Here is a 22,177-nt window from a genome sequence, read left to right as displayed (position 1 = left end):
CTCCACACAGCCATTCTTTTCTCTGACAGAGACAAGAGACATTATGATGTCAGCTTTGCAGTGGCTCCCCCAGCAATGTGAAATTTGTTTGTCTTCGCCTGTCATGGTGGAGTCTGTCTCAATCTGTGCTATAGCATATTGCACTGTCGCCTCTCACATCGCCGCCTGCATTATTCATAGATCCAAAGGCCACATGTGTATATCTTGTATATCATTACACCCTCACTTCAAGCAGACGCATGCTGTCAGGCAGGTTGAGGAGCGTATTCAGCGTTTTGGTCTCCTGCTCTTCCCGCCAGCTTCTCGTCACCCTTGAACCTTCCGATCAGGCGTCTCCAAACCTAGAATGATTCAGATCTGCGAGCTGATGGAGCGACTTTCCAGCCACCACGTCCTCACTACAGGAGGGGATGCTAGCTGCTCAGATCCTGCCAAGAATACACCTCATTATCCAAATGAGACATTAGCATGAGCCGCTCCCTCGCTCGCACACCGTAGGCCGCCCCATAAAGCCTCTGCTGTGCTGTGCTATGCCAGGGAAAGCACTGAGGGGGAAGACATTGTGGCTGCAGCTCATTCTGCATAAAATGGAGGAGGGGGATGCTCAGTTTGTAAAGGGGTCTATTTTATTTGGAAAAGAAGAGATAGCCCGGCTGTGTGAGTGAAATGGAAATGTCACCGGGGGAGAGCATGTGAGAGCAGAGCAGCTGAGATCGTAGTGATTTATCTTAACATTTGTTTCTGCATGGCTTGCTGTTTCTGCTCTCCGGAGGATATGCAGAGGAGAGGGATGTGGCAGACAGATGGAGCAGAGGGATTGGCTGAGCCCCTTTGGCCCAGCTCTGCTCCTCCATCCTCCTCCTCCTCACCACCGTCCACCCGTGTGGTGTTGGATCTGTCACGCCTCCCTGAGAGCCTGATGAAGTAGGTCAGACGCTGTCCCAGGGTCTGACCACTGGCTCCAGAGGAGCTGCTGCTGCTGCTGCTGCTGTCGTGATTCACTCATTACACACTCAGCTCCAAAATAACAACAAGGAGACAAAAAAATAACAAGAAAAAAACCAGCAGAGGAGAAGCTGAGGGTGGGATGGTGGAAGCCTCTCCTGGCTTAACATGCGCTAACATGCAGATTTGTTTGCTGCATGTCTGCTGACCCACTAAATCGTCCTTACAGCCACATGGAGGCGAGCTGGGAAAAGCAGAGATGCATCTGTAGTGGTACCTTGGAAACATGGTTTTTAAAGGAGCATTGGTGTTTAGATGGCGTGTAAATATGTATTGCCCATTAAAGGTGCATTAAGAACAAGTGCTACAAGCCCTGTAGCATAAAAATGGCCGTATTATATCAACAAAGGCACGAAGCACCTTCTCCAAGTGCTTTCCAGTGTTTTCAATCAGAATATTTATGTGGAGTCTCTGCTCTAATTAGTCATCTTAGTCATGCTCATTGTTGTTATGACTGAACTGTTTAGCTCAACTACAAACCACCATAAATGTAATTCAGAGGCCGTCGGTGTTGTGAATCCTTGGTTACCAGCAGAGGCCAGAGTTTATGTGCTGTTCCTGCTCTGCGGAGATGAAAACGGGGATCTGACCGTCCTGGGAGCCGCTGCGTGTTCACAATATGTCACACATGATGTCACCAGTGTTTTGATGCCAGTATTTCTCAGCGTTATCTCCCGCGGCACATCCCGTGCCTCTTATCTGTTGGCTTTTTACAGGGAGTTGAATTTGAATGACTAGTGTGGAGGTTTTAACGGCCTGAGTGGCATTTACCTACATATGAGTCGAGCTTATGCCTCTGTAAAATCAGTGATAGCGAAAAAATCTATATATTTTGACAAACAGAATGGAATGGTAGATATTGGAAAGCAGCGCGCGGCGGGGTGAAAAGGAGCTTTGCCTCGGCTGCGGCTCCCCCGGCACCATGTTAAATTCCTGTCAGTGATGAGCTTTTATTCGTTGTGGCAGCATTACATTTCCATGACTTCACAACCACTGGCAAATTCAGACAGGGGAGTAATGAGGATGGCTGGAATCACTGAATTAATGCATCTTCCCCAATTGTCCCCTGCTCTCACTCACTCATTATGCCATTCTTTATTTGCCGTCGTCACTCCCCAACCTCTCACAGACACTCGCTCCATCTTCTTTTTTCCTTTTGTTGCCACTCCTCAAACTCTGAGTAGCCCTCTATTTTCTTTTCATCTTCTGTTGTCTGCTGCTTGTTCCTCATTTAGTCATATTAGCAGACCACTCCCTGTACCGCTCTTTGAAATCCTCTCTCATTTTCCCAGCCTCTGTCATAACACCCCGTCCATGTGATTGCGCTAAGACTCAGGAATGTTTGTACCCGTCTCTCTCCGACTTTTTTCGTGTGCAGACATGACTGGAGCACACCCAGAAACAGTACCTGCAGGACAGAGCTGTGATACAGTTTCTCTCACTTTAAAGCCTCTCCTGCTTCAGACGCTCGCTCGGTATCTTTGAACATTTGCTGCTGCTGGTTGTTTTTGCGCTGTAGCCTACACTGAAATACAAAACCCAGCTCCGAGTGTGTGTTGTTCTCTGAAACCACAAATCTGGTGTGGACCCGATGTGTCATTTCCACAACAAGATATTTTTTCTTGGGAGTGTTACACATTTGTTTACCGTTTGTTTCTCTCAAAGTCTCACTTCTGTTTTACACAAATGACTCAGAGAGAACACTCATGAAGTTGTGAAGGAAAGCCATTTTGTCAGCGAAGTGTTCAGCGGCAGTAAATCATCCGTTCGATCAAGTCAGATGTGAGTGTTTAAAACGTTATGATTAATGCAATGCAGCACGCTTTGGTTGCAGCGTTTAAGCAGCTGCAGTATTTCATGTTATTCTTTACCTGTATGAATCTATCATGCCTCTGGATTGAATTATAGCCTTTCATGGCTCATCTTGGCACCTATTAATCTCAATAGTACATTTTAGTCATTGCAACTCAAGGTTAAAGCACTATCTGCATATTTCCAGAGTGTTAATAGACACAGCCTTTTGTTGCCTGGAACAGTATCAGGGCTGTTGTTGTGCTGCTTTGAGCTCTTTTTTATCTATCTCTTGGCAGGTGTTGCCGGTAGCGCTGGCGTGCTGGTGGAACGCCTCCTCCCTCCTCCGTGCTGTCACACACCCCTACGCGCTCCAACCATTTCAAATTTGTATTATTATTAGTGTTTCTGTAATGTGATTAGTTTGCACCATAGCCACTCTAATTTCACATACTCACACTGACAGAGTACAGGGGCCAGACAAAGCCGCCGTGCCGGAGAAACCCACGAATCTTTTTGCCTTTTCGTTATCTGCGTGTGCTCACAAGGCCAGTGGGTTGAATGGGAGGTGGCGTTGCGATGCGACTTTGCAGAGGGATAAGCAGGGAGCAGGAGTGTGCCGTTAACGTGGCGAGGATGAGCAGTCCTCTTTGACTTGAAAATAAAAGCAGCGTGGTCCTCCGCTGCACTGAACTGATCTGATGAGCTTTTCCTGGTGTTTCAGAGCTTCTTTCTCTGCTTTTAGAGTACCCCCATTACAGAGTGGAGCCATCTGAACACTTGAATACTCCTGCTTTCCATTCCCCCTCCAGTAAAGCATCTTAATAACTCCTTCAGAAGCTCCATCTCATGTTTCGGTACGGCGACTTCCCAGGCTTCCATGGAGGTGGATGTGCTGGCCAACAAAAATACCTGAATGTTTACAACCGCTTTCATGTCTATAGTTTGTATGGACAACAAGACATTCTTCAATCTTAAGTGTTGACGCTGTTCAAATGCAGGTGTTTTAAGAGGTGGTGTCACTTGATCCTTTATAGAAATGGAGGTGATGGAGGCCACCTTTGAAAGCTCGCTGCATCCTCTTTTACTGCCCCTGCTCTCGAAGTTTTAATAGTCCCGCGCTGCGTCCCTCACCTCTCAGAGAGGTAATATCACGTCTTGGCAGCCTCAGAAACGCAAGGCAAAAAGCTGCCTAATTAAGATTGAATAAGGGGGCTGATGAGAGCAGAGACAGATCCTCGCAGAGGAAGGCAGAGAATGGTAGAGCAGAGGATTACCGCAGAGCGTTTTCCCTTTTCTCTCTACTCTCTCAATCCTCTGGATTTTCACCCCTCTTCGGGCTGGTGGGAGGATGTGTTCTCGAGCAGGGGTGACCTGGCTCTGCTCTCTCATTCATGTGTGTAATGAAGGCCTGTGTCTGAATAATCCCATTAGGTGGTCAGATTAAAAACCTGAGCTGATATTTGAGACTGTGCCCGGCACCGCTTTAGAAATTGGAGAGCTTTGCTGTCGGCCCTGGGAGAAAGGGTGCAGTGGAGGAGCGGCTGAGGCGAGGGACTGCGTTTGGGCGGTCTCTCCTTTGGATTGATGGAGTGTCATTGTAATTAAAGGAGGGAGGAGGGCATCAGCAGCGTCTTTGCTTCGCCCAGTACTGCACTTAGGTTTGTCATTTAGGCTGAAAAGCAGCTCTAATCAAGTGCGATGGTCATGATTCAACAGTTTGCGACGATCATTTGAAAATCACTTTTCATTATGAGGGAAATGTGCTCTTTTTGTTTGCATGATGAGGATGGCAGACATTTTTTTTTTTTTTTTTGCACTGATTTGACAGCACAGAGAATTTAATATCACTAAGGAACTTTTGGGACATAAACCTTCATTTTGGCTCAATTATGATCACTTATTTTACAAATGAATTTCCAGTTTCAGGAAGACAATCATAATTGTCGTTATTAAATATAATAGTTTAGGGCAACATGGAGGCAACCGTGTTATCTGCCAGTGCTGACACGTCTCCATTTCTAATCTGTGCATCCATAAACTACAATTCAAAACCCAGCGTGTCTCTTTTAAGGTGACACAATGACATTTCTTTGTCATCACAGGTGAAGAGTGACATTATGTTTGGTAACTCAGACACCGGCAGCAGCAGGAAATAAGCTAAATAAACAAGCAGAATATGCAGGTGACGCTGCAAACACTATAAAAAAAAGTATGGAGTGTCAAATTAGATTAAAAAGCAATACAGGCATCAGTGCTCAGCAGCTGTGGGAGGGTGGGGGTGATGGAGGCTGCAGCTCTGGGGAAGAAGCTGCTCTTCACTGTTACCTCAGGCTTTGATGACTGATGTTTTTTTGTTTACTCTGAGGTTCGATGATATTAGCTCATGTAAATGCACATCAAAGTAGAACGTCGTATGTGTCGGACTAAAATCTGACTGGCCTGCCTCTCGAGTACTGCAGGACTTGTGGTTATCAGATCCACATTTATTCCTCGAGAAGACACATTATGAGCAGCGTTGATATCTGTACGATGTCATGAAAGGACGGTGATAAATCAGGATGTGAGGCAGTAAATCTTTGTGTACTGTACACGCCGTGGTTTGCCCTGCGTGAACGGGAAGCTCCCTGCTTTCTTCCTCGTCGTTTGCCTCTCCCACACCATTTGTTTAGTAGATGGTGTAGCTCTTTGTTGTGTCTCCCCCACCTTTCTGCTGAGGATTCAGCGTTTGCCATTGAAGTTAAATGTGCCTGTGCTCGGCAGGTTTACACAAACACTGCCGGTGTGCCTCGAGGCTTTGATCACGTTTCAGAAAAGGTCTCTTCTGTCTGTGCGCTCGAAGGAGCTTTGCATGTTTTCTGGTTTTAAGTGAAGACGTTTATGTAAGGGACGCTCAGTTTTACTGTAAGCAACAACTCTGATAGTCGTGAGCGTCTGTATCTTCCTCTGGGAAGGCCGCGTGCTCTCTAAAATGGTGGAATGAATGTGATGGCTCGCTTTAGCTCCAGATATGGTAGATCAGGTTTAAAGCAACATGTTTTTTCTCTGGCATCTTCGTCGCTGTTTGTCTCTAGCAGCCCATTAGTCATTGTCTCTCTGCTTGCGATTAGAGCGCATCTTTGAGTCATTTGATAATTTTCTGTCTTTACTGAATTCTGTATGTTTTTCTCTGCTGCGTGAACAGAAGAGCTTCATGTTTATCCGCTCTCTTAATGCATCGTGGCTGTGTATGCTTGGCTGCTGATAATCACCTCTGGCAGTGCTCTGTCACATTCATTACGCTGATGATGAAGGTGGTTATATGTCATGGCGCACTGTTTTCTGCTGGACTCTGCTACAGTAAATCATTCAATATGTGACCGTTGACTGGTGTGAGAGCTGCAGAGTTGAATGTATGTCGCCTGAAAGGCCACATGAATTAATTCCTCCACAGTTTTATTAAATTGTCTCATTTTCCTTCATCTTCCACACAGAGAAGAAAGGAGGTTCATGCATGCTTAAAAGCTTCTCTCTCTTCAATCTCTTCGGTCATTTTGCTCTTTGCTGCCGTCGTTTGGTGACCTGGCTGTTTATTTCATGTCTGAAACTGCATGTGACTGTTAATGGCCGAGCCTCGCCACGCTGTTGGTTAGGCTCCTTTGGGGTTGGGGGGGTTGTCGTGGGGGCCGGGGGTCCTTCCTTTCCCCTTTGCTTTTCCGTCCTCGTCTCCCTTACTTCATCTTTCCTTAAAAAAAAAAAAAATCTGCACCTGCACAAACGCACCTCCTCCCACCAGAGCACTGACACACTCCCTTCCATCTGTCTTTTCCTACCCAGAATTCCCTAACAACCCGCCACCTGGGGGCAGTGAGATCCCGCAGGAGCAGCACAATGCAGGTGCCGCCATCGGGGGCGCTGTGGGGGGAGTCGCCTTGTTGAGTGTTGCGGCCATACTGCTCTTCATATTCCTGCGCCGCCGCCAGCGCACCTTCAAAGGTGACTACAGCACCAAGAAACATGTGTTTGGAAACGGGTACAGTAAGGCCGGCGGCCTGCCCGCCCACCCTCCCATCCCCAAGAACCTGCAGTACCCGGACGACTCGGACGATGAGAAGAAACCCGCCCAGATCGGCGGCCCCGGAGGGTTTGAGGCGAGCGAGCGCGATTTTGACGCCGAGCAAGAGGACCTGAAGAGGCCCTATTTCACTGTGGACGAAGGCGAGAGCCGAGATTATGACGAGCGGACTCTGGCTTTCCAGTATGACCCTGAACCTGAGATAGCCGACGATATGATCTCTCAAACCGACGGCTCTGTCATTTCTAAGAAAGAGTGGTATGTGTAGTGGCATGCAACAACCAAACCAAACCCTTTGTCCCCCACCTGCATTCCACTGCACCCTTCACCTCCATCACGCCCCCGCCCTCCCATCTGTCAAACTGCACCCTTCACAGTCCTGTCCCTCTTTCGGTCAGCCTAGTACCCCCTTCCCCCTGACTCCCCCCCGCATCAGACCCCATCCAACTAATCTCATTTAGAAAATCAAGCGTCTATTTAAAGTGCTAGCAACATCAACGTGTCAACACGACAGCATTGGTATCCGTTCCATCAGGTGAATGGGCAAAGAATACAAACTAAAGGTATGTAAACGGACTCGTTGTCACTGACCTACGAGGCCAGGAGGTGATTGGTTGATTAATACTGGTGTAATATTCTTTTTGTGTATTTTTTCATGTTATAAATGTATTAAATGTATAAAAAGAGACTGCAGGTTGAGGTTTTGCTGAGCACATTTGTGAAAGTCTTACACTGGATGTGCAATTTGTTTGTTTTTTTTCCATTACCATTGACGTTTTGTTATTTTTATAATGTCTTTTTGTATGATTTTTAAGTGACCAGAGAATTGAGAGTTCATGTCTGGCATAATTACAGATGGAGTTCAAAGTGTTTGTAATTTTGTGGTCAAATGTTTCAGAGAAAGAAGAAAAAAAAAAAACAAAAACAGCGTACGGGACCTGTATCTTTTCTCACTGGGGTTAGCGTTCACGAAATTACTCATTTTTGTATATTTGCAGCATTAAAAGCAGATATGTTAATGCTGTTTTCCAAAGACACGCTTAGTATTCCTCGACCCCCCCCCCACCGTGTTTATCTGCTTGATGAGTGTCTTTGCTGAGAGGGAGTCAGTCTACTGAGCCATATGGACATGGCAGTAACAGATAAGTGTTTTCTCATAAACGCCAGTCGCCACATCAGCCAATCAGAATAGCAGGGCTCTGAGAGAAGGGCTGCAATCGTGTCACACGCAACAGTTTGTGCTTTTCAGTGGTGCATCACAGTCACGTCCAGAAGAGGTTCAGTGTCCACAGGAAGCGTCACTGATGCTCGGAAATGTCATGATTGTCTCTCGACTTGAACAGGTTGTCTGTCTGACCACTATGATGAAATGTCTGTCTTTTTGTGTTGTCATGATTATGTTTGGTCCTAACCCTTCTTTCATCACATGGATGTCAGAGAAAAGTGTGTGGCGGGTTGCCCGATGATGATGATGATGATGACTCTGCCTCCCTTATGATTGTGTGACTTTGTACTGAAGAGTCGGCTTTAGCCTCGCAGCAGCGGCGGCAGCGTTTGCTATGAGGAGTCATCCATGGACACGGAGGAAAATGTCAACTGATGCTTAACCATGCCTTTATTTACGTCTGCAGAGAAAACATTTTAATATGTAAAGGGAAATATGATGGTGACCGCGCTCGACTGTAAAAGTCACCTGCTGCTTTCATGATGTTTTAGTTCCATCTCTTTGTTTTCTCTCTAAAATGAATTTCAGTAGCTGTTTGGGGGATTTTGAAGGAGCGAATGGTCGTCCTTCCCCTCACGCTGGCGTCTGACACTACCAATAGGGATACAATGACCCTGACTCAAGGCATTAGATACTGTATATCTGGCTTTTCAAATCACTGTTAACAAGTGCCAGTGGATGCTGCAGTTCTGGAGCACAGCAAATTAACTGTTTCTCTCCTCAGCATCGAGGTCCATTACACAATCAGCGAAATGCTTCAAACACAGAAAAGAAAAGTTCAGTCTGAAAAATCGCATAAAGCAGAAGCAAAGGAGCAAATCCGTGGATATAAACGACTTATCTGACTGGCTCTGAACAATATAAATACTATATTAAGCCTTATTTTATGCATGTTTTTTGTGTTGGAGTGGATGTGCGTATGTTGCTATTTTTTCTGTATCAATTCCAGTGTGTTTGTCCTCATTTGCAGCTCAAAAGACAACACTTTGTCTGTGTTGTCAGTATTGACAGAGGTATGAGTTTATGGGCGCACAGTACCCAGCAACAATATTGCAGTTAACACACAAAAAGTATATAAATATATATATAAATAAAGATGAAAAAAAGAGCATCTCTCTGAGAGCAGACCTCTGCTGACTGGAGATGTGAATGTTTTACAGTTCATGCTTGTCTACTGTATGTTTTTAGATGAGCATGTTAATCATGAGCCTCGATTTATATCGTATTTTCAACACAAATCAAGATCACGAAGTGGGAAAAATCATGTGTTTTCTAAACACTCTGTTGATTTCAGTTTCATTTCCTGTTGGTTTCAGTTGTGTTCATTTCTGTTTTTGTTCCACTACAGTTTGAGAACGTCACATGAGGTTTGCAACAGAAGGTTTCAGAGGGGGACAGCTAATTGAGTGTAGCGGCGTTGCTACTTTCAAAGTGCAAAAGCAGACAACAGTTTTATAGCTTTTAGTTTATTCTCACCTGCGGATGAACTGCTTTGCTGTAGCTTTTCAGTTGCGTCGCAGCGTCACGGAGACAAACGTGAAAAGCACGTTTTGATCTCTTCTCCTTGCATTCAGTGCCTATAAAAGTCAGGAGACGTGAGGTAGTCTGAACAGTCGCTGCTCCATCGTTTAAGTTATTCATGCCGTTGAATAACATCCGAAATACTGTTGAACTATGACACGGACTGCAAGCCTCCTCAAATCAGACGGATGATGGTTCTTCCTTGCAGTGACTTAAGTTAGTGTCGTGGGGATGTTGCTCCGTACTAACAGCGCGTCTGTCCTGGATCGTCTGATTCCTAAAAGCTGCATTCATTACCGTCTTAAAGCTGGCTAAACGCTGATACAGCACTTTCTTTCCTGTCAGCACTGATAGTTTCAGTCACACATTGCTGACTTTTCGAAGCACAATTGAAACACTAGTGAATCTAGTGAAAAGAGATTTAACCTGTAAATTTGAATGAAAAAAACGTGACGTCGGCCCAAATCGAAGATCACCCCTCCCCTCCCTCAAAGCACAAATTTAAGGTTTCATTCCCCTTTTTTTCCTGCATCCATTATGAAGCCACTGCCACACTCGCTTCTCAGACGTGTCGGAGGAAGAAACCCTTTCAGATTTGAGTGGACATTCTGTATTCTGGTAGATGTAAACATTGTCTTCATATTGTCGGGGTGTTTTCAGTTTCTCTTTTGTAATACTGACTGTAACTTCATTCCATCCTAATCTGCGTTTTGTATTCAGTATGTTCAACATTCCACTGTAAATACTGTACATAGGGTTGAGATTATAGTCGGGATTTATTTAGGGACAATAGGGACTCAAATATACCTATTTTGACTGCAAACATAGAGACTCGGTGATGGATAGATGAAGTCCATGCATAGCTTATCCAAAGTCCCACCTAAAAATGCTCCTCCAGTACGTTTTTAATATGCCACTAGCGGCTTCACTGTCATACAAAGGGGTGACGCATACAGTCTGTCGATTTAATGTTATTGAAAGAAAATCAAAAGAGAGAAAACTGTCCGTATGCAGCCATGTGAATGTATATTTCTGAGGGTGTTACAAATATGAAAAAATCTCTTGTTCAATTGTGATGACCCAGTGAAGTAACTTGTATTTGTTTTAAGCATTAAATGAGTTCAATAGTCAACGATGTTCTGTCCCAGTTCACTGATTGGATAGATGTGTGTTATCTGAATATTGTTCATGACTGCAACACATTTCTTCTTGTTGTGTATTGATTTTTAGTAATCGCAGCTCTTTCTCAATAGCTTTGATCAGAGACGCATCCCTGTCGCCTCATGCAGCCGCTCATCTCGTTTCTTTTCAGCTTTATCACTTCCTGTGAGCCTGTAAGACGTAAAAATGTCTTCTGCAAATCAACTTTCCTCCAGTTTGAACAATTCCACATCATGTAAGGACAATATTTAAATCCAGATGTTTCTCCCTCAAATCTTGAAAGCACAGAGAGCGTTCAGGCATCCAGCCATTAGACCGAGCCGCCGTTTTGCATTGCACTATCCAGTCTTCAGCTCTTGGTTGCCGTTCCAGGTTTCAGAATTAAAAGGCTACAGAGGTGGCTGCGCGCTAATGCAGCATGATTCTCTTTGGATGCAGCCGCGGCTCCCTCCATTGTTCGCTCTCGTTTTCATGCCTGAGCATGAGAAGAATGTGATGATAAAAAACGAAAGCAACACAATCAAACATGATTAGGAAATATCTTGTGATTCAGGCTGTGTGTTTTACCACGTTACAACATCTTTCTGTTGCCAGAACAGCTTCCACCGCTGAGATAAGGTAAATTAAAAAAGCCAAAAGGGTCACGGTGTAGTGTGCTCCTAATTATTTTACGTGAAGCTAACACAAGAGAGATAAAGGGATGCATACAGCATGCAACAAAGGTCTGCAGTATTTATTACTGTAGCTTTTAGTGAGATTTCCTTTAATTAGACAGCTCAGGCAGATGTTGATATTGAGTTCAGTGCTTAATGAAGCTACAGTGATATGATGAGAGGGGCTCAGTGTAGAGCCAGACAGATCTGTCTCAGACTGTGGGACTCAAGTGCAGACATCTGCACCGTGCACATTAAGAGCAGCCCAGAGTTTGCAGCTGTTGCCATCCATTTGGTAAAAGAGCCCTTTGTAGCCCAAGGGGCTTTGATGGCACATAGGCTTTTAACATGCATGGCCATCCAGTTTTTTCCCCTCCGAACAGAGTGGGATTCTACAACATTTCCTCTATCAAAGCACTCTTAGGATGAAATATGGCCGGATTTTTGTTTTAAAAGACGTATATTCCTCATGGGCCGTAAATTCAGAAGTTGGTTTGTTAAAGCACCTCGTGTGACGTCCCTGCATTCAGCGCGGAGTAAAATCAGAGAGGAGGTTTGGAGGAAGAGGCGATCTCTGAGGAGGAAAATGAAAAACCTGACAGACTGCCTGCCACAATGCTTTTTGACTTAGAATTCTCACATTTTGTGGCGCTAATAAAGTCAGACAAGCATTGTATTTCAAGTTTAATAAGTAATCACAATGCAGCCCCGTGAGCTGATGAGTTTCTCGTCTTATGAATCACGATGCCATTCAAATAGTTTCTTTCAGCACTCTCACATTCATTTGGTAGCTTTGCGTTGGAAGAAACTCTTTGCCACTGCGAGTGGTTGAGCTGTCGATGAGCTAGAAGTCGATAAGCTGCGAAAATGTATCAGTCCAAAAGGCTCCAGGAAAGCACGCAGACAGCCAATACCACAAGTCTTTAAACTACAGGTTAATGAGCAAAGTGTTTGTGAACAATTCACCAGGCTGGATACAGGAGGGGAGCTTGGCTTGTGGAGCAGTGAGGGTTTTAGCTGCATTAGTTAGTAGCTTTGAGGCCAGATTGTACACAGATCCACATCCTGCTGTGAAAGAGGGAAAATATCTGATTTCTTCAAATGAGCCGTGTTTCAGTGTAAGATCTGTTTTCAGTGGACTCTCCTGTGTTAGTTACATAATGAAATGTTCTCTCAGTAATTGTTGTTGTTATCAAAAGACCCAGCAGTGTCACACAGCCTGTAAAAAAAAAAAAAAAACTAACAAGTGATTTACTTTGTCACCATGGTGTGTTTATGCATAGCTCTTTCTAATTACTTTTTTATTTTGGATCAACAGATTGTTCATGTCTTCTAGAAATATGTTTGTTTTTTTTATGTTTTTGCTCCTGTTTTCTACCTGTTTTCATTGTGTACAGTTTGAGGTCACATGGGGTTGTCCATAATAAAAGTGTGTTACTGTATAAATGCTGCTCTTACTCTCATGTTGGACGTTCTCGAAGGTTTCCCAGCGCACACTCCACCAAGGCGACGGTAGACTGGCCACAGCCATCAGCCTCGCAAAGATTAAACATTTTTACAAATGATCTCAAAAGTGTAAATATGTTGAAAGTTAAACTATGCTTTTTAGGAATCAGGTGAACAATGATTTTTACATAACAACACCAAGAGTCTGCAGCCGTGCCAGCAGCCCTGTGAGGCTGTATTTAGGCACAGCAGCCACTTTCAGCTAAATGCTAACAATGATAATGCTAACAAGCTGATAGCATGCTAACGCACTAAGTTAAGGCTAAATGCCCACAAATTCAATCACTTGACAAAAGCAACATTGCACAAAGCAGGATTTTTGTTAAAGTTACGACGTCTGAGGTGAATGAACACCAGCAGGCGATCAGAAAACGAGTTCTTTCTGCATCGGTGGATTAATGCTTTAGCTACAGCGCCAGTTTATGCAGCGATATAGTGAAGTTGTGTCATCGCACACAGTGTTGATTCATCAGTATTCTGGTCTGAATAGGCCTCAGTTTAAATGTCGCTCTGCTCCACGTCGCTAAAGTCGAGCAGGAAGCATCATGTCCTCATATTACAATTTCTAATACTGAAGTAATATTGATAACGGGACAAAAAGTAAAATACTTTTAGATTTTTGTACATTAATTTTCTCTCTATGTGAGTTTTGATGGATTGATCTCAAACTGAACTTTGGATTTTATTGTGCGGTTTTCAGCCACTGCTGGAACACAGTTGCATGTTTGAGTTTCACCATTTCATTGATTATGCAAAACACTTGTCAGCCTCTCGCTTGTGAGTGCTGCTGTTGCTCTAAATAAAACTCTACTTCCATGATAATGATCAGGAGAGAGGCTGCTTGCTTTAGCAGCCCATATTTTGCCGTTGTGGGCTGTTCAGCTCTGTTTTCTGCGCTTTGACTCTCACTTTGTTGCCTGTGTCGCCCCACATTTTGTCTCTCAGGCAGAGCGGTGCGACCAAAGTTGCCACATTTGACTTTGACCATTCAAAACACAAGGCGCATAATTAGGAGCACTGTTCCTTCTGTGATCAAACCAGTGAAATGAACTAAGACAAAGGCTCTCACACTGAGATCCTACTGTTGTTTTGCGCTGTCTGCAGCGACCTGTGTTGGCTCCACAGTGCTGCAGCTGACGGAAAGCTCACCCTGAAATTAACACTGTTGTACTGTAAACGAACTGATCACAAGTGTTGTTTCTGAAACACTAACGCTGACACCTGGCTGAGTGTTCTTCCTATGTTCAGAGCTGATTAGATACTTCCATCTGGTCCTTTTTCCGTACCTGTGAATGTGCTCTACTCAGAAACAACCGCTGTGATTACAGCTGTGTTCACCTGACACACACAGCCTGTAGACTGCTCAGAAAAATAATGCAATGATTCACAAAAGACGAACCTATTCAGAAGCCATTTTTCTCTCTTCCTTCATGTGTAAATGTTCTTGCCAACCGTCTGTTGACCTTGTAGACGCCACCTCCTCCCTCGGATGCTCGTGAACTCTCCATCGCTGCTTAGAAAGTGTATCCACAGGAGAGCGTGATGCATATGGAGGCTCGTACCGTCTGAACTGGCCTACCAGTGGACGTGTTCACGAGGACACTTCCTCTTCCTGAACTAAGCACACAGCTGCTGGGACTTAAAGCAGGTCACAGGTGTTTTCACCTCCATGGTCTCCACTGTGATGCACCATCCCTGGGAACCTAGAGAGTGCAAGCAGAATCAAAGGCTGTTAGAAAAAAGATCTCACGTGTTTAGATGATCATCATCGTGGTCATAGCCAGTGACCAACGCCATAATCACCAACTCGGCTCAAACCTGAACACATGATTTCAAACCGCCATGTTTATCACCACATTTAGTATAAACAGTATGAGAGCAGGATTATGTGAAAGTGTTATTTCGTGCTGATGTTTCCAGTGAAAATCTAAAATACAGGCTGACTCTTCCATCACAAATCATTTGGAAAATGTGCCAAAAATTAGAGCCAAACAGTATTCACCACCAGCACATACTCTTTGTCTTCTGCACATAATTGTAGAATAAAAGCGAAGCCTCTAAAGAGTCAAGTAACATAAACATCAATGAATCGCTTTTCTCTTTGGCGAGTCTGTCAGAACTGAGCACGTCCTAATTTCTTTGATATTTGGTCCAGAACGTAGTGAAATTAGTCACAAAGCACAAATATCTCAAACTCAGCAGACTCCATTGATCATCCGCGAACTAAAAGAAGGATGTTTATAGATTTGTTGGCAGATGAAACTTTCACGCTGTTTATCGCTGTCATTTATACCATTTCAATTCCTTATAGGCGCCTCTCTGCAGTTAAATGTGTCACAATTATGCAGTTAAATAGTAACACGTTTTCCAATTTGGTTTCCATTGTACCGAAATATTTTCTGACATTGTTTGCTCAGTTTTGCCTTTGTTTGATGAAACATGCTTCGCATACCCCGATCGATTGGGCATGCAGTTAACGCCCCACTGATAGACAGAACAAGTCAATTCTATTTCCAGAAAATGTGGAATTATAATGAATTGGCAATTATTTGGATTAACCCAGGATCAATCTGCTGAAATTATTATTGCCTATTATTTTGTAAATGAGACGGCTCATAAACAAACTGTTCAGACTCCATGAATAAATTTGGTGGCATCTTGAGGGATGCCTGCAGTAGCTGCTGTTCACACACACACACACTCACACACCAGCCCTGCTTTCACGCCCTCCCATTTTCAGAGCCAGTCATGGCATGAGCAGCTCCGCTATCCAGCTGCGCATTAGCGTTCTCCAATTAAACTCAGCCATCCCAGAGCAGAACGAAAGGCCTAAACCCTCTGGTGAGAAAAGTGCTGACAACCCTCATCTACAAAGTCCTGCTGGGAATTCTGTGTCCCTGTGACCATTTACCCAGCGTCAAAGAAGTTGTGTGTGTGTGGGTTTAAGAGGGGCAGAGAGGGAGTTAGTGTGCATACCCTTCATCCCTTTGTTGACCGATGCTTTTTCTGCACTGAGCCTGTGTGACCTTAGACACACAGTAACTCTTGAATTACAGTATGGCCACACACTTTTTAATATCAGGGAGGAAACGTATGAGGGAATTTGTGGCATTTGCGGCGCATATTTATGAGAAAAGCCTGCTGAAATTTGTCAAAGGCCAAGTTGCGATGATCAGTTTGTTGACATTTTCTTTGATTTGGTGCATCGCGCAGAAGTCTCGTCTTTTCACGGCTAAAATTAAAATCTCTTTGAACGTTAATTCCTTGAGGAGCAGGATGATAAAACAGATTGAGACTGACAGTCTCCCTGAAATCCTCAAGTACACACAAACTGGGCGTGGCTGCAGGAGCAGAGAGGGAGATTTCAAGGACATGATTTAACCCTCTAAATTTAGCGCACATGATGTTAATGCATGTAGACTCGATGAATGTCCTGTACCCACTGATAACAGCGCAGGTGCACGTTGCTCCTTTTCTTAATTTGTGACAGATTTTTTGATTATTGTTCGTGCAAATTCAGAGAACAGCTGACTGCATTAGGCTAATAGTTTCTTGAGGAGGCCATACATGTATTCAATGATCAATTTGAGCTCATTCAGTATGAAGGTATACCGACCTATGGGCTTTACTTTTAGTCAAAGATAGACATTTAGAGCTAATGGATTCCAGTGTGATGCAAATTGGAGAAGTGGTGCACCAGCAGAACACTGGCTGCACTTTTTAATTTAAGTATTTTATAAAGGGGGCAGCCCCCTCTGTGGTGCGTCTCCAACATCCTGCAGGTGGATATTGGAAGCCTGTAGGCAGGTCGCGAACAACAACCGTCCCACACTGATAAACACCTCATCCAGTTCATCAGGCCTGGAGAGAGCAGCAGGGACACCAGTTCACAAGGTTTATCAAGACTCCTTTCTGCAGGCGAGGACTACAACATGATGATTGACCTCGGCAGGGCTTCAACTGCCTTAAGAGATCACCACCACATCACCCAGATCAGATACGGTGACGCCACTCATCTCGCCAAGCTCACTTTCCCGCCATCGAGGGAGTGCAGGCTGGATCGCATCAATATCATGGCGGCTTCAGAGGTGAAACTGGGCCAAAAGCTCTGTAGAGCAACCAGAGACGTCACAGAGGAAGCTGAGAAGACCTGGGGTCCATCAAACAAGGAGGGCAGCTGCAGGGGGTGGAGGGAGACGTCCTCCCCTCGCTCCCCCAGCAGGAGATTTACTGAGGTTAAAGGAGTGAAACATCAATGAGCGGTGGTCCCTTCTGATGAGGCTGCAGCTGACCCCATGACGCCCAAAGGCAAACATGTGCAGCATGTAACTTCCACCTGCACAGTCCACATGTATTTTCTTCATCAGAGGGAATAATTGGGTCTCTGCACCGTTTGTATTGACGTGTATCTGTGAATGCTGTCCTCAGGCTAAACCTACATCTTGGGCGCCGTCCTTGGTGATCATCATGTGTGAGTCCGCTGCTCTCACTGGGAGAGAAAACACATCGCAGGATGAGTCGAATCTCGCTCAGCATCATTGTGTCAGCTGAAATTAAAATTTCCCTGCCCCCCGGATATTAAGCATGCTATAAAACGAACCTTCACCTGTTAAGAATCACTGACCCTACGGACTGCAGGGAGAGCTCTCCCATCCACAGAGTGATTCATCAACCCAGTTACCACCAAGTTCCAGCGTCTGACAAATGGGACAAATGGGGTAAATTAAGAATCCAGTGTCTCCCACCCCCACACTCTCTTCCCTGACTATTGACTCTCACAGCTTTATCAGTGTACATTAGTGTCAGTGCCAGTCTACATTTAGACTAACTGTGCCAGAGGAGGCAGCCCATCAGCACATACAGGCATGTCTGTTGTCATGCAGAACCAATGACCCTTTGTCAGAAACAATCCTCATCAGCAGAGTCACCAGGCCGAAGCTGCACTGTCCACTGGTTTCAGCAGCGAGGCTGTCCTCGGCTCGACAAACGATGCTCCAGCGTTGTGTATAAATTCAAACTGGGTGGAATTTTTATGTTTCATGGACGGCGTCGTTATCGAGATGCTGCAGATTTGACCTAAAAGTCCAAATTAAGCTGGAGAAATATTCACCAAAGACAGGGAGAGATTAATCAAAACTAAAGAGTTTAAACTAAAGAATAGAGAGAAAACACTGGAGACATCAGAGTTAGATCCGCCTCACTGATTTTAATGCGCAGTGCTGCCTGCACTTTTTTACATTAGCAGAATTCACATATTTACCTCTGGCTGACAGTGTTTCACGCTGCAGGCTAAACCGAAATGTGGAATGTGCCAATTAAATTTTAAATGTCATTAGTTGTTAAAAGTTCAGCAGCTTTTAAAATGGATCTTTTTTTTTTTCCACAGTTGGAAATGAGACAGGCAGACAGAGATGTGGAGGCAGTGCAGAGAAAGAAGCAGTGGGGTCTGATTATATGCCAGAAGGGACACACAGGTAGCTGCAGCGACGGCTGACTTAACCACTCAATTATCCCCGAGCACCACAGGTCATCAGAGAATATTTAATTGAGTCCAAAGTTCTACATCTTACACGGCTTTATATCTCAGGAAATCTGTAGCTGACCCCCAAACTCTGGTCTTTGAGGGTTCAGAATCCCTGCTCACAAAAATAAATCTCCTGATTGGCTACAAATGCATACGCAGAGCCAGCCATTGATTAGTTTTACAGCACCATTTGCAGCTCCATCTTTGAAAAGCTGATCCATGCAAAAATGCAAACAAACTAAATGATCCTCACAACACAGCCAGTCGGGACTAATTTCCCTGAAGTCTCGTGGCTGGTTGCCATGATGAGTCACAACCAATTAGTTGTCTCAGGAGGACTGGCTTTCTCCAGCAGCAGGTTTCTGTACCAAACCTGAGGTCAGTCACTGAGCCCACAATCAGCAGAGCTGATACTGCTTTGTTCTGCGAATGTGTCAGTGATATTTAATTCTCCATTTGAGAAACAGGCTTAAGGACTGGATCTGTTTCAGATGCTGGAAATGTAAAAAGATGCTTTTCTACATAAACTATCATCATGTTGATGCACAAAGGCCACCTGATTTTTAACATTATCTGGTTTGCTCAGACATCAAGGTCAAGGCTTGTCCTGTGTGTTGACTGTTGGTATGAAGCATGAAGTGTGTTCGGGTTGTGTGCTTTGTGAAACTGTGTTAGTTCCTCACAGCAGAGCATTTCACTCACTTAACCTAATCTAACCCTTGATTTTTGTACTTCTACTGTGGCTTAATTAGGCGACGTAGTAAAATGTTCTCCTTTTTTTGGGGGTCTGTTTTCAGAGTCTACACAGGGTGTTTTATTTTGAAAACCAACTAAAAGCTCTGTGCTACGGTGGCTGATAAGGGCAAACATGCTGCAAAAGCCCAAAACATCTCCATTAGGAGAAACGTGCTGCAGCTTCAGGAACGCTGCCAAATCAAAAACACATCCAAAAATCCAAAAGAAGCACAACAACAGAAACGTGCTGCAAGTGAACAAACGTGCTGCACAAAGCCAAAAAAATACATCAGAAGCAACCGTGCTGCAAACACAGAGACGATGCAAAGTTTAAAACACACAGACTGATGCAGATGTGGCTGCACTGTCGAGAAACCAGAACGTTGTATAAAACACAAGTTAGCTGCAGGCTAACCAGCTAGTGAGCAGATGGTTTGGAGCCTCGCTGTAAGGCTGGGGTCTGCGGGGTCTGTAATCTGTCTGGCCATGTCTGTAATGGAACTGGGAAACCAGCACTGTCTGTGGGAATATTGGATTTAAATGCTGATATCCGCCCTGGGCAACATTTTATCATTTCGAGCCGACTGCAGAATCCGTGAGATAATGAAAGTACCTTTGCCGAATAACAGGTGAAAATAATAACATTTAGATTGTCCCATTATGTTTTTGTTGGGTGCGTCATGCAGTAACATGCAGCGTTATCTCAGAAGGAGCTAACTTTATGAGTTTATGCAAATGGCTTTGAAAACGTGGGACTTTTGTTTTAACCTCGCTAGCAGCTTCTGCTGAACTTCATCACCCATGCTGCAGGAGTTCTGACTGGAGGAGGGAAGGAATAATTACCAGGCACGTACAGTATGCACTTAAGTGAATTTATGTTTTGTGGTTGATGTGCTATGAGATTTTTACATATCTTTGAAATTTAATTTGCTAATCAAAGTTGGAAATGTATTAGCATAATTTAATGCTCTCCATGACTGATGACATGTTTATTTATGTCTGTCTCTGCCTGACGATGATGAAGGCGTACGAGCTGATAATCACTCTTTCTTCTGTCATCTTGTTTTGCTGAGAAGTTGGCAGAAGACGTGGCCTTCGGAGGCATTTCTGATTACTTTTAGTACTTGTTGATCATGTGCATGTGCCACGTGCATGCTGGGGTGTTTGCTTTGGATTAGTCACCCTCTGCGTACTCGATAATCAAATCACTTTTATTGCTCTTGTGCTTTGCCATAACATGAGCATTTTCAGACAATCACAACGCTCAGGGTTTGAGTTTGTTGCCAGGATGTCGACTCATCTAAATCCCTCAGTAGTTTTTTCTCCGTGCAAGATTTGCTTTGAGCCGGTTTTAATTGTTTACATCTTTGACATCACACAGATAATGCTCTCTGCTTGTATGATTACAGTAGCACATACAGTAATTTGTCAGCAGAAAAATGCTTGGAAACGCTTTCACTTCCACGTCCATCTTGGGGCCGTGATGTCTACCTCTCAAACAGGACAAAAAAAAGAGGAATGACTCACCCTACATGCACAGGCATCGACAGAAGGCCTTCCTGCCATGAAACATCCTGTCAAAGGGAAACGTGATACACTCGTGTTGATATAACAGGTGTCCTTTCGTCTAATGAATAGCCTCGCGGGGTAAAAGCTTCCTGTTTGAATAGAAGGTGTTCTGCGACAGCAAATGGATGCTTCATGAGTAACTTGGCATAATGTGGCTCTTGACAAGAATAATACACAAGAATACAAAGCTCCACTTTAAAGCTCAAATTGAACAGCAGCTCCAGAAAGCTCCACACACGTCCCGGGGATCCAGCTGCTTCACGCCTCTGCAGACTTTGTCAGATGTGCTTTATTTGCCCTTTATTCTGGTTCTAATGATGAATATGTTCTTTAGAAGTCAGGAACATGCTCAGCTCATATATATCTACGTTTAAGGAGAGTTTTTAGTGGACACGGTGCACGGCTGGGCTGTTTCTTCATCATTTCAATGACAGAGTTGAAGGATGTTTTCGTGTGGGTGACCCTGGGGCACAACATGTGCTCCTGCCTCGAAAAAAAACAAACAAAAAAACTGAAGCACAGCCACGACCAAACACATCTTCCAGTTGACTGCAGTGCAGAGGAGTCTGCTGAAACACAATTCATTTGACTTTTTTATGTCAGGGTAACAGTTGAATTGTGAGCAGAGCGGCTGAGGGCTGTCATCAGAGGACGTCTCTCTAAACACAGTGTTCTATCTGCAGGAGCCGAGAGCTTTTACACGCAGAAGATGGTGTTTTTCATTGCAGAATATGTACCATCACGGTGACTGGTTAACACATAACACAAGCAAAAAAACATGCAACTAACACAGGCAGTGCAGTTAAAACTATAAAGCCTGCTGATAATTCATCAAATCTTCAAACATGACAAAAACTATAGTTTTTGATTCTCATTACTAGAGAAAACTAGTATTTCCTGTATAGAAATGAAAGGATGTCCTGCATGACATCATCTCACAACCCTTCAAGCATCCTGTGCTCCAGTGAATTACAGGCATAGTTCAGCACTTTGAGAAATTTGCTTATTTGTATCCTTGCTGAGAGTTAGATGAGAAGATTTATTCCACCTTCGTGTTAGTTTGGTAAATATGAAGTTAGCTTAGCTTAGCATATAGACTGAAAACCAGGGTAACTGGCCCCGTCTAGAGGTAACACAGTCCTCCTACCAGCACCACTAGAACTCACTAATTAACACAAATCATGTTGTTTAATCAGTTTAAACACTGAAGTGTAAAAAAGTTTATGGAGGTTTTCATCACTCTGAGGAAATCAGCTGAGACTCCACAAAGTTAGTGAGTGGTGTCAATATTATCATCTCACTCTCGACAAGAAAGAAAATAAGTGGATTTCCCAAAATGTCTAAATATTCCTTCACCGACTATTTATTCCATCGCTGAGACAACAGATTCGTTCAAGGTGTGAGATTCCACCGACATCTATTGGATTAACAGG

At 44.2% G+C, this 22,177-nt stretch overlaps 1 protein-coding gene across 6 annotated transcripts in view; it reads left to right on the top strand.

The window, feature by feature from the left end:
- The window catches only part of nectin1b (nectin cell adhesion molecule 1b), a 138,209-nt gene that overhangs the window by 62,571 nt on the left and 53,461 nt on the right, over window positions 1-22,177 (top strand). The window contains exon 6 of one of the 6 annotated variants that reach the window (XM_076734267.1): window positions 6,613-10,728. The exons of the other annotated variants lie outside the window; for them this stretch is intronic. Within the exon in view, the coding sequence (XP_076590382.1) occupies window positions 6,613-7,118 (506 nt within the window). The 3' untranslated portion in view covers window positions 7,119-10,728. Of the gene's footprint in view, window positions 1-6,612; window positions 10,729-22,177 lie in introns of those variants that run through there. 6 annotated transcript variants of the gene reach the window in all.

The sequence above is a fragment of the Chaetodon auriga genome, chromosome 7 (genome assembly GCF_051107435.1).
Source record: "Chaetodon auriga isolate fChaAug3 chromosome 7, fChaAug3.hap1, whole genome shotgun sequence".
Taxonomy (NCBI): domain Eukaryota; kingdom Metazoa; phylum Chordata; class Actinopteri; order Chaetodontiformes; family Chaetodontidae; genus Chaetodon; species Chaetodon auriga.
The sequence above is the reverse complement of the archived record's forward strand: the minus strand, read 5'-3'. Positions and strand labels throughout refer to the sequence as shown.